The sequence below is a fragment of the Macrobrachium nipponense genome, chromosome 12 (assembly GCF_015104395.2).
Source record: "Macrobrachium nipponense isolate FS-2020 chromosome 12, ASM1510439v2, whole genome shotgun sequence".
Lineage (NCBI taxonomy): Eukaryota > Metazoa > Arthropoda > Malacostraca > Decapoda > Palaemonidae > Macrobrachium > Macrobrachium nipponense.
In genome coordinates this window covers 41237071-41249470 of record NC_087205.1, presented here as the reverse complement: position 1 = coordinate 41249470, position 12400 = coordinate 41237071, and the positions used below count along the sequence as shown (strand labels likewise).

The window sequence follows — 12400 nt, the reverse complement described above, 5'->3', positions numbered from 1 at the left end:
TTTCTCCCTGTACGAACCTGGTGAGAAGCCTTATGTTCCTTTCCTCTGACCACAAAGAGGAGCGATCTTGCTGTCTCGTACAGGGAGAAAGAGTGAGTCCCCCCTGTTTCCAAATGTAAGCCAGGGCTGTAGTGTTGTCGGAGTTGATCTGAACATATTTCCCTTTTACGAGGGGTTCGAAGGTCTTGAGAGCTAACCAAATCGCTGTTAGCTCCTTCTTGTTGATGTGCCAGGACACCTGATCCCCCATCCAGGTGCCTGACACTTCTCTCGACCCGAGAGTAGCTCCCCAACCTTGTCCGAAGCGTCTGCATACAACACTAGGTTGGGGTTCCGAACCTGCAAGGAAAGGCCTTCCTTGAACAATAGAGGGTCTAGCCACCAACGTAGATCCTCCTTTATCTCTTGCGAAATCTTGAACGCAAAGTCCAGACCTTGAGATTTCCGATCCCAGTTCCTCGTCAGGAAGAACTGTAGGGGTCTGAGGTGCAACCTTCCTAGAGAAACGAATTGCTCCAGCGAGGAGAGTGTCCCCAACAGACTCATCCACTCCCTCGCTGTGCATACATCTTTCTCTAGAAAGATTGCTACCTTCTCCAAACCTCGGGTTATCCTCTCTGGGGACGGATACGCCCGAAAAACCTGAGAAGTCCATCAGAATCCCCAGATAGATACGCTCTTGACTGGGGATTAGCTGTGACTTCTCGAAATTCACTAGCAAACCAGAGAAGCTGCTAGATCCACGTCACTCGTAAGTCCTCCAGAACATTTCTCCTTGGAATTGGCCCCTGATAAGCCAATCGTCCAAGTAGAGGGAAATCCTCACTCCCTCGAGATGAAGCCACTGGGCAACGTTCTTCATCAGTCCTGTGAATACTTGGGGGCCGTGGAAAGGCCGAAGCATAGGGCCCTGAACTGAAAAACGTTCCCTCCCCACATGAATCTGAGATATTTGCGAGAAGAAGGATGGATCGGCACATGGAAGTAAGCGTCCTGAAGTCCAGCGCCACCATCCAGTCCACCGTCCCCGAACGAAGAGCTGCTAAGACTGATGACGTCGTCTCCATAGCGAACTTCCTCTTCTTCACAAAGACATTCATGGGGCGCTTACGTCCAGAACCGGTCTCATCCTCCTGAGTTCTTGGGAACTATGAACAGACGGTTGTAGAAACCCCGCTGAAAGAGGGTCCTGAACCATCTATCTATTGCCTCTTTCTCTAACATCAGCTCTACCGCTAGAGCTGAGGGCTTGATTCATTAGTGGGTCTTTGTATTTGGCCACCAGTGCCCTTGGAGTGGTGGTCAAGGGTGGTCTCGAAATAAAGGGAATGAGGTATCCCCTCTTGATGATCGCGAGGGACCAGTTGTCTGCCCCCTTTCGTGCCCAGACATCTGCAAAGTTCAGAAGTTCTGGCACCACAGTTGTCTGGAGGGACCCCCGAACTATTTCTTGGCCCTAATAGACCGGGAGAAGGTCCTTCCTCTCTAGGTGGTCTCGAACCTCTGGAGGAGAAGAGCGAGACGAAGGTCCTCCTCGAAAGGGTTCTTGCCTACTTTGAGCCTCTTCTTCGTCTTCTGCTGAAACGAAGGTTTCGGAATTCTAGCCGAGCGAGCTAGCATATCCTGCGTCGCTTTTGCTGATAACGAGTGGAGATATCGTTAATAGTCTTCTTGGGGAAGAGTTGCAGGGAAAGCTGTGAATACAGCAAGGAAGCTCTCTGTGCGTGAGAAACCGCCTTGGTAAGAAAAGAGCAGAAAACGCCTCCCTCTTCTTTAACCACTCCTGCACCAAAAAGTGAAGCAATTCCCCGGAACCGTCTCTCACTGCCTTGTCCATGCAAGACAGAACTGCGTGGAGGTCTTCAGGCGAAAGAGTGTCTTGCTCTTGAGTCCTCTTAGCCAACACTGCCCAGGGTCCAGTCAAGAAAGTTAAAAACTTCTAAGACTCGGAACATTCCCTTCAGAAGGTGATCCAACTCGCTCATACCCCACGTCGTCTTCGCAGAATTCAGCGCCGAGCGAGTGCGGAATCGACCAACGAAGAGAAGTCCGAGTCTGCAGAAGAGGGAAGAGTTAGACCCAAGGGCTCTCCTGACTCGTACCAGAACCCCATCTTACCCGTCAGCTTGGACGGGGGAAAAGAAAAAACTGTCTTGCCCTTCTCTTCTTTTGAAAGCAACCAGTCGTCAAAGTTCTTCATAGCCTTCTTCATAGACACTGTAGGCTTCATCTTAACGACTGAAGACTTCTTAGCCGTATTGGTCGTTGAAAATAAGGAAGGAGGAGACGGAGGAGCAACGGCCGAAAGAGACTCCCCAAAATCTTGCAAGAGGAGGTCTGTAAGTCTCTTATACGAAGAAACCGAAGCATCCTTGGGCAAATCTTCCTACGAATCAGCAACAAATTCTACCGAAGAATGACGTCTAGAAGCTCTACTGCCCGGAGGAGAGCTAATCCTTGGAGAGCGCCTGTTCGGAGAGCGCCTACTAGGCGAGCGCCTACTGGAAGAAAAACCACCCGAGAGCGCTTACACGGGGAGCGCCTACCAGGAGAGCGCCCTACTTAGGAGAGCGCCTCCCAGGAGAGAGCCTACTAGGAGAGCGCCTAGTTGGAGACGCCTACAGGAGAGCGCCTACTTTGAGAGCGCCTCCCAGGAGAGAGCCTATGGTGAGCGCCTGCTAGGAGAGCGCCTACTGGGGAGCGCCTACTAGGAGAGCGCCTACAAGTGGAGGCCCGACTGTCGGAAACAGATTCTAACTCCACAGAAGAGCGTCTGGATAAGGGAGAGCGCCTATCAGGCTCTCTGCGCCTGCTAGGCTCTTGGCGCCTGCCATCCTCACTAGCCTGCCAGGCTCTTGACGCCTGCCACGGGGCGAGGACAAAATCCACAGATGAATCCCTGTCAGAAGCGCGGCGCTTACAAGGCTCTGAGCGCCTATCCAATCGGGAGTGATCTAACGGAGGAGAAAACTTCCTTGCCTTGCCCGCCTACCTAGGCTCTTGGCGCCTACTAGGCTCCTTGGCGCCACTGGGCTCCGAGCGTCCGTCAAAAGGAGAAGTGGCCACCAGGCGAAGAACTCTTCCTTCGCTCCTGACGAAAACGAGGCTCTTGACGTCTGTCAAGCTCTTGGCGCCTAACTGAAGAGGAGCGGAAATCCTGAGGAGAGAGCCTGTATGGCTCCTTACGCCTTACATGCTCACAAACTCTTGCTGGGAAGGAGAGGAGAGCCTACTCGGAGAAAGATCCCGAGCTCCAGCCTGCACTTCTGACCTCCTACTAACAGGCTCAAAAGCTCTTCTAGCCAAAGGAGATTTAGCCGAAGGAACGTTTTTAGACTTCTTCACCGGAAGTGAGGCGTCCTTCCGACGATGAGAAGTCCCGGCAATAGACTCCGCTAAAGCCGCAATCTGCGCCTGCAGACCCGCCAGGATACGCGCAGGAGATCTCTTTAAACTCCTCTACAGGGGACGAAGTCCGAGAGCGAACAGGAGAAGCGTAACCGGACGAAATCTTGGTTCTCTTGCGTTCCACTTCTGGCTCTTCCACGAAGGATTCGGGCTGGAAGGAAGGGCGCAAGGATCCTTCCAGGGCCTCTTGAGAGGGCGAGACGACTCCGATGCGCTCCATCTACGTGAGGAGAAGGCGACGAAGATGACGAGAAGCACTGGCGCAATAACTCCTTCTTGGTTCGATCCAAGGCAGCCTGGGAACGAGCAAACAGGAAACTGCCGATGGGACGGGGAACGCCTGACGGTGGGGGTTCTCCCTAACCTTCCTGCGGAACTTTCGACCGTTCCATACCTCCACTGGGTCTGGGAGTCTGGAAGAGGTCTAGGCCTGGAAGCGTTAGTGAGCCGGTCAGACGCACCCTCCACTGCACTAGGGGCACTGCACTGATCACTTGCACTATCATCACTCTTACCTTGTCGAGAGCGAGCGAGGCTCTCCTTACTCCTGATCGAGGCTCTCCCAGAAGCAACTTCCGAAAACGAATCTTCGGGTTCAAAGCTGGGCGCAGGGGCTGAAACTGGAGAAGGAACTACTTCTACTACAGGATTCTCAGCGTCAACTTCACTCACCCTCGATCTACTAGAACTCTTTGAAGAAGCCTTGCGCACCCTATCCTTCTCTAAACTTTCTCACATAAGAAGAGAGAGCCTTCCAACCCTCCTCATCCAAATTCCACACTCTTTGCAAGGGTTAATAAAAGAGCATTCATTCCCTCTACACGACTCACATACCGAGTGAGGATCTAATGCAGCTTTAGGAAGCCTAACTTTACATTCCTTCTCTGAACAAACCCTAAATAAACTAGGTTTCTTAACTTCAAAATCATCCATGATTATAGATATGTAAGAGAAATCCAAAAGAAAAATCCAAAACACAGTCCAAAAAGCGTATGCCAAGCCAACAAACAAAGGGTACTTCACCACCAAATCCAAATCGTCGGCAACGAGAACGAATTTTAACTATCGTAAGGACTGAAAACAACAGGTGTTGTCCAGCCGGCGACAGAAAATAATCTGACAAGAAAGGGGGACTGGTTCTTAACACCGCTCCCAGCGGCGGGTAAGGTAGTATCACCGAGACCTACCGGTAGCGTGTGCCGCGAGTTTTTGAATTTTCTGTCGTGACGTCAGAGACCTAAGCTAAGTATATATCTGGCAGGGAAGTTCATGTACAAAATTAGCCTTTCTGGTTACGTTTATTAAGTTTACAGAAAGGAGAGGTTCGAAATGCTTTGACATCAGGAACTTCAGACTACGTCTAAGTTCCATGCCGGAAGCTTCGATCTAGACAATTTCAAGATTTCACAAGACCTCAAAGATCGTGAAGGGCTTTGTTGTTTGACAGATCCGAATCTCTGAGCCTAGAGGCCGTCAACATATTTCCGTATTCTACAATAGTTGGGACTGCTAGCTTATCCCATACTTCAGACGGAATGGGAAGGCGGTAAAGTAATTCACAGAGGTCAGAGGTGGAGGAACAGTCATTCTTCCTGCCCTATGTCCAGAAAACGGCCCCACTCCGATTGGTACACTGCAAAAATATGCAGCACTGCTTTGCTTTGGCAATGAGACTTGCAATTAATCTTGAAGATCCTCTCGCTTCTTGACAGTCTGAACGCATTCAGACTCAGAGCGGAGAAGAGTTTAGGTACCTCTCGAAGTGAGGGATGTTAGAGTAGACCGATTCTCTCGGGAAGGGTCCTTGGAAGTGGCTCTCTGAAGGACGTGACCTCTGTGAATCCAGCCTCTCGAAGGCCAACATGGGGCGATCAGCGTCTTTATCACTCCTCTGACGCCAGCGATTATCTTATTATATTTCCTAAGCTTTTGAATAGGGGAAAAGGGCTAACCAACTATCCCCCACCCCATTTCCATACTATAGGGATGGCGTCTATTGCTACCGCTCTCAGATCGAGAATAAGGGCGCAACGTAGAGGAAGCTTCTTCGTCTTCAATATTGCAAAGAAATCTACGAAAGGACCGTCCCCAAAGTATCCAAAAACTTCCTAGACATACTTCTAAGAGAGGATTACTCAAACGTCAGTAGTTGCTGCCGTCAATCGAGAAGATCCGCACGGACGTGCAATCGTGTCACGAACCTCTTAAGGATCGTTACGTTCCGTGCCTATGCCGATAACCATCTCTCTTCTTGGGATATGAGAGAGCTGCGGAATTATCTGAGATGATTTGGACCACTCGACCAAAACCTAACTCTTCGAGGAACTGGAGAGCCAACCAAATTGCTTCCAATTCTTTTAGATTATGTGCCAGGACCTCTGTCCAGATGCCTGGCTCCCTCTCAGTATCACCTGAGGTGATCCTTAACCCATTGAGAGACGTTTAGAATGATCTCTAGATCTTTGATGTTATTTCAGTTCTCCTGTAGGAAAAAACTGTAGAGGTCTGAATTGCAGTCTATTCAGGGAAACAAGCTTCTCCAGCGAGGAAATGGTCCCCAGCAGACTCATCCATTCCCTCACTAAGCATGCTTCCTTCCCTAATAAGGCTGCTCTTTGCATAAGCAGGAGAGCATTATTATAGTGCTATGCTGCGGTAGACTCTTACAGAATTCTGTTACAGTGCGGTAAGCAGCGCCGAACATGCTAAGAGATATCTCTGTTGAAAATTTCTTAGCAAAAGGAAGTCGTTTATTCATGATTACCAGAAATCCCCTCAACCCGAGGCGAAAGTCGTGATTGTAGGGCAGAGATACGGTTCGTAAATCAATCCCACGGGAGAGAGACGTAACCGACCGAGCATTACAACGAGCTACCTAAAAACAGAGTTGGTGACAGTGTGTGACAACTGTGACAGTTACAGGCAGCAGCTTATGTTCACCTTCTCGCAGTCTTATGCCGAGTTGCCAGACTATTATATTATCTAAGGAATAGATTTTCCATTATTTGAACAGAAACTCTCAAGTTGGCATATTTTAAGCGAAACAGAATTCGCTAAATACAGGAAGCTGATTTTGTGTTGTCGTAACATTACGCTTAATTAACCAAATGTTAAATCGGAAACTCCTGGGAAAGTTGCCGGGAGTACCGATTAAATATACTGCGTCATCCACAATGACAGCAACCTCTCGTTTCGCACTATTCTGCCTGAGTTACCAGCTACTCTCTTCTACGAAGGAATAGGTTCGTTACTATTATCGATCATAAGGAAATTCTCAAGCAGGCATATTTAGCGAAACATAATTCGCTAGATGCAGAAGCTGAGTTGGTGTTGTTGTAACAATACCTTTAAGCATTGTCCTTACACCGGAAAACTCCTGGAAGTTTGCAGGAAGGACCGATTAAATACACTTAAAATAACAGTCCCTTCGGTTGCCATCTGTAGAGGTAATTACGATATGCGTATATGACTTGAACTTTACATTAGTAATATGACGCGAAGATAAAATACATAAGTATTGCAGTCACTTGAACATCTACTTCTCTACTACATTCTTCCTCGATGAGGAAGAGAGAGAGAATGGAAATCTGGACTGTCGTTCGTTCTCTTTGCCAAGAGAAGGAATAATATTATTCAAATGGAAATCCTCAAGTGAGAACCGAAGATCGAAAAGGAAAGTTCAAGCTTCTTATGATATTGGGACATACGACTTCATGGACGTAGTCTATAAGTCTTTTTCCTGGATGAGCCTCTGACTAATGAATGAGAGCTCTTTCGAAATTTTGTACTTATCCGCTTATGCGATAAAATGTTATTAAGAACTTTGTCAATGAGAACTAACCCAATTGCATGACGGAAAGTAATCCAGGAATTCGAGCATATAGCCTTCCCGATTCCCGCAGAAATCGAGGAAGGGGCAAGGATTCCTATTAGAGACTGGGTTACGACAGGAAGGACCTTAATGTTCCCCTTCGGCAGCGCAATCCCGAAAGCAGACGAGGCGTTTTATGACACCGAAATCTGCTTACAGTTTTCCTGGAATTCATCAAGTGATGGATTCTTATTGAACGCTCCTTCGTAGAAAAGCGAAGTAGACATCTTGACGAGACCAAACTCCTTCCTCTTCTTCGACGACGCCCTCTTGAAGAGCGTTCTTGCAGGAATCCTGCTGAACGTCTTGATCGTAGGAACGACCTATCGTTCTGAAGAACGTCCTGGCAAGTGCTCTACCGAGCGTCATGACGTGTAGGATGCCGAGCGTCTTCAAAAGCGTCCTGGCGAGCGTCCAGATGTGTAAGACATCGAGCGTCTTCCAAAAAGCTTATCAATGTTTATGACGTCGAGCGTCTTCTGAAAGGCCACCCGAAAAGCGTCCTGGAGAGCCGCACGCTGCTCCTGAAGTGTGAGAGCACTATAGGAAGACGTAAGGCTATCGTCTCCAAGACGGCCTTAAAGACCTTCGTTACCTTCTAACAAAGACGGTGGCCGCCTGTGCAACATCTTGCGTCTTAGTAATGCAAATGAACATATCCAGAAACGCGCTCAAAAAAACCAGGAACGCCGAGCGTTCCGAAAGGCATCCTCGCGAGGTGCTTGCCGAACGTCCTGATTGCATTCTTTGAGCGTCTTGAAGAGCGTCCGGAATAGAAGAGCGACGAACATCAAGGGAAGCGTCATAGTGAATGACGTGCGTCAACACGAGTAACTTGAGAGGCTTCCTGGCGAGGGGAGAGCCGCTCATGAAACGCAAGCGTCCTAAGCATAAGTACGGTGATCGTCATCAGGACGAGTCTTAAGGACGTTCGCCACTCTTGACAAAAACGACGGCCGGCTGTGCGACATCTTGCGTCTTTGTCACGCTCATCGACACTGGCAAGAGAAGGGCATTTAAAAGGACGCCTGTGTGTTCTTGGGTATGAGGAATTCTTTGCCCTTCTCCTGTCGAAAACTAGGATAGTCTGTCCAGTGTCATCTCTGTCCGCTGACAGAGCGTCCCTTAGGGACGAGTAAGATGCGTCTTGGCGAGCTGTTTGACTATGCAAATCAGCTTGCCGGACGTCAGCTTATGAGCTTGAACAATATCCCGTTTCGTAGTAAAGCAAACGTCACATAACGTATACATAGCGCCATGAGGGGAGGAGGGAGGGGAGCGTCTTGGAAAGCAAGAAAACAATCCTTGCTACAAGAGTAAAGACGTTCCTTCCTCTCGATAGAGCGTTGAATGTCTCGAAAGCGTCCTCGTAGGGTCCTGCCTTAAGGACATTTTTAATCTCTTGACCAAGACGATAGCCGCCTGTGCGACATTTTGCGTCTTTGTCACGCTTATCGATATTAAGTCAAGCCGAAGGGACGCCAGATCAGTACTCTGACGCTCCCTCCTGACGAGAGAGAGGACGTGAAGCATCCTCTTCTCTAAAGCTTCTTTTTTAGAGGGCGCGAGTCCTTTCGAGAGCTCCAACCTTACGGGGAGGACGCCTCGGAGGACGAAAAGCAATCTTTCATGATTCGTGCACGTGCACGATCTTTGGCAGCCTTATCCTGCCGAAGGGACGCCAGATCGGTGGGGGGGTTCCCGTAATAACCCTCCTCGGTTTTCAACTTCCCCCACCCTCCCTGTCCTGGGAGTCCGACAGAGGTTTAGACCTAGAGGCGTTATAGGACCGATCTGACGCCCCCTCCACAACACTAGGGGCAAAATCAACATCACTACACTCACAACACTGATTGGAGAGCGAGCACTTTTTCAAGCTTACTTGATGTAATCCACCATAATAGAAAGGGCATTACCTCTCACAGACACTTCCTCTAGGCCCGTAAGCCATACCACAGGGTTGGGCAAAATAAAGTCTACTGGAGGTTAGTAGGTTCATTATCCTAACTTCTGTTACTGTGGAGGAAGACCTCCTGATTCTATCACGCTCTAATTTGCGTACATACGAATCATACGTCTTCTTTCGGAATCAGTCAACATTACACTAATTACATTGATCTTTCAACAAAGAAAACATGTAAACGTCATGTATACTAAGCGAGTGTCTACCGAAGGTTTCGGTAGCCTCCCCTTACCCGTTGCAGACAACAAAGTCTGAAACTAGGCTAACTAGATTCAGACATCATATGCAATGAAAAAATTTATATTAATTTATGATAGCGTATGCCTAGCCACAAATCCAAGTCAATCATTCAAAAAATAAGTAGGATACTTAAGCGGCTAATGAAGTTTCAAAATCCTAGGCGGAGTGGTAATGGAAAACAGGTGTTTCACTACCGCGACAGAGAAAAATCTGAATAGAAAATGTGAATGATTCCTGATATCCGCCTCCCAGCGGCGGGAATGGGTACTAACCACCTGGCGCCCACTGCGTGTGCAGGGAGTTTTTGAAATTCTGTCGGACTTCGGAGAATACAGCTATATATATATCTGACAGGTAAGTTTCATGAACAAAGCTATTTTTTTTTTAATATAGCTATGACAACATTTCATTGTATGGGTTCACACTGGTTGCTCGTATAAATGGAAGTAACTAATTGTAAAGCTAATAGATGAGTTGTGTGGAGAGGATCGAGAGATTGGTAGATCTATATAACTATTCTGTGGTGACCTAGACTATGGCAGTTGCGGTTTTTCTATACAGTTTTACCTCCTGAACAAGAATTTAAAGTAATATTTACTCAGTAACTAAACTTATTTATCTCTCAACTCTATATGTCGGTACATCGCACCCGTTGGTACCGTCGTGTAGCGCCGCGGAATGCTCATATAGAAATACCAAGAGATTTCTCAATATGCTGTCTTTCATACTCGCAGATAGACAGACAAGACAGATCTTAGCTGTAGCTTCCAGACTTCTACAGCTAATTTATCAAAGATTTTAGAACAATGCCATGAATATCAATCAAATTTAAAGTATGATGCACCTTTCTTCGCCAAAAGACTGACTGCAGGATATTGGTACGGCAGCCGTATCCCTGACAAAGATATGCGGCAGTGAATGCAGCGCAATTTCAGACTTCCTGCCGTACAAATAACATAGTGTAGTGGGGCTACGTCAGATTATGTCAGTGGTGCCATATTGCGCTCCTGACTTGCTGTAGGTACGACATTTTGCTAATCATGCAGCAGTTGCCGTACACTGTTGATAAGAGCTATAGGTACAGAACTAGAAGATCAGCGACAGTAGTAATAATAGTCGAACTGAATGTTTCACTGAACATGTTCAATTCAAAATGTCAAAGTGAAGCACCTACTGTCATCACCAAAGCACCAAAACATTTTGGCAGTAAATAAAAATATAAAAAATCACAACTTAGAATTTGACTCTATACATGAAAAATAAAACTAAACTAATATATCTGTGTACTTCAAATCTTTGAATCTCCTCTCCGGAGCTCTTTTCAGGGCCGATTCGATCGTTCGTGACCTACGGATACACAACTACTGGAAGTTTGACTCTTCAGAGACGTCTATTGCTTTTTGCAGCTCGTTGAAACCTGACATCTGTTTTTCAGCAAAAACTCATGTATTAGCTATTACACGGTTCACGTTGGTAGGTTGTCATTTTCTTCTGTCACTGATGTGCCTGAGGCGATAGACACGGGTTCGCGCACGCGCAATTCACAGCCGTACCAATATCTATCACAATCAGGGATACAGCTGCCATACCGATATCCAGTTTGAAAAGAAAAACAGGAAGTGAAAATGGTGACACCTTTTGGCCAAAGGTTGAAAAGAGCATGTGGTGAGAATAAGTGGAGCTGAAATAATAGTATATCCACCGTGCGGTGACAATAACCACTTCAAATGTAAAACTGTAGCCTTTGTACCCTAATGAGTGAAGCTTAAATCTTGGCTGCTAGGTACCTAATACCTAGGCTTAAATGGTGGAGAGATTACTCAGTTCATATTCATCTGTTAAATTTGTAGCCTAAGTAGCCTATGTGAAAAGGTGGGCACAGATTAGACCTACAGCTACCTAAGGTCCTATTAGGTATGGGCTTACTTTCCAGGGCTGCATTTTAAACCTGTAGGCCTTCCTATGTTCTTCCGGAGGTGAAGCTACTATATTACCTACTGTTCAGGTCACAATTGTTTTCTAAATGCAAAATTTCTTTATCCTGCGTACTGCCCAAAGCCTAACGTTGCCTCGACTAGCTATAGGCTTAGGAGATGTATACCTAGGCCTAAGCCTACAAGCAGTCTAGGTCTAGGTTCCTCCACTGGCCTTTTGGGATACTATAGTAGGTACTAGGTACCTAGTAGCTAGTAGGTAGGTAACATTAAAATGACTACAATTTACCATTTAGCCTACTAGAAATGACGACGACATACTAGCTACTAGCTAGTATATACCTAAAAAGTAGTTTCCCCATCTACCTAGCTAGGTTACCTATAGGCTAGGTAGCCTATATCACCCTAAATACTTTATAACTGACCTAGGTAGGTAAGTAACATTAATTCGTTCACTAACCCGATCTCTCTCTAGATCCATAGGCCTAAGCCTAAGGAACACTCAACAAGATGGCTGTTTGACGTTCCTCCTACTTCTTCCAAGTGACCCGACAAATTGAGACGCCAGACGCATTTAAATAGTAACATAAAAGACTTCAATAGATTAATTTACCTCCATGCACTGACAACTTCTATTCCAACATTCAATGGCCACCAAACACAAAGTCTTTCAGCCTTCAAAGGAATCACTACTACGCGGCACTCTGTCCCTTCATTGATCTCTCTCTATCTCTTTCTCTCTCTCCCTGGGCCCTGGACCTGGACCCTGACGGCTGACTCTCTCTCTCTCTCTCTCTCTTTCTCTCTACTACGCAACCCGTTCCAATAATGTACTCTTGCTCTCGCAAACAGTTTCCTTTTGTGTTTAGAAATGGTTGTTCAGTTATTGATAATAAAATTATTAATGGATATCTCAAGCTTTATATTAACATCTAAGATATATTTAAATGTAATCTTCTTTCGTTGTTTCTCGTTCACACTATA

At 46.8% G+C, this 12400-nt stretch overlaps 1 protein-coding gene across 9 annotated transcripts in view; it reads right to left on the bottom strand.

The window, feature by feature from the left end:
- Positions 1-12223, bottom strand: part of LOC135224503 (G patch domain-containing protein 2-like) — a 192289-nt gene extending 180066 nt beyond the window's left edge. For 6 of the 9 annotated variants that reach the window (XM_064263521.1, XM_064263527.1, XM_064263526.1 and 3 more), the window contains exon 1: positions 11877-12023. In XM_064263521.1, coding sequence (XP_064119591.1) covers positions 11877-11897 — 21 coding nt within the window. In that variant the 5' untranslated portion in view covers positions 11898-12023. The other 3 variants (XM_064263525.1, XM_064263531.1, XM_064263522.1) reach the window with 2 other exon arrangements.
- Positions 12224-12400: the final 177 nt, after the last annotated feature.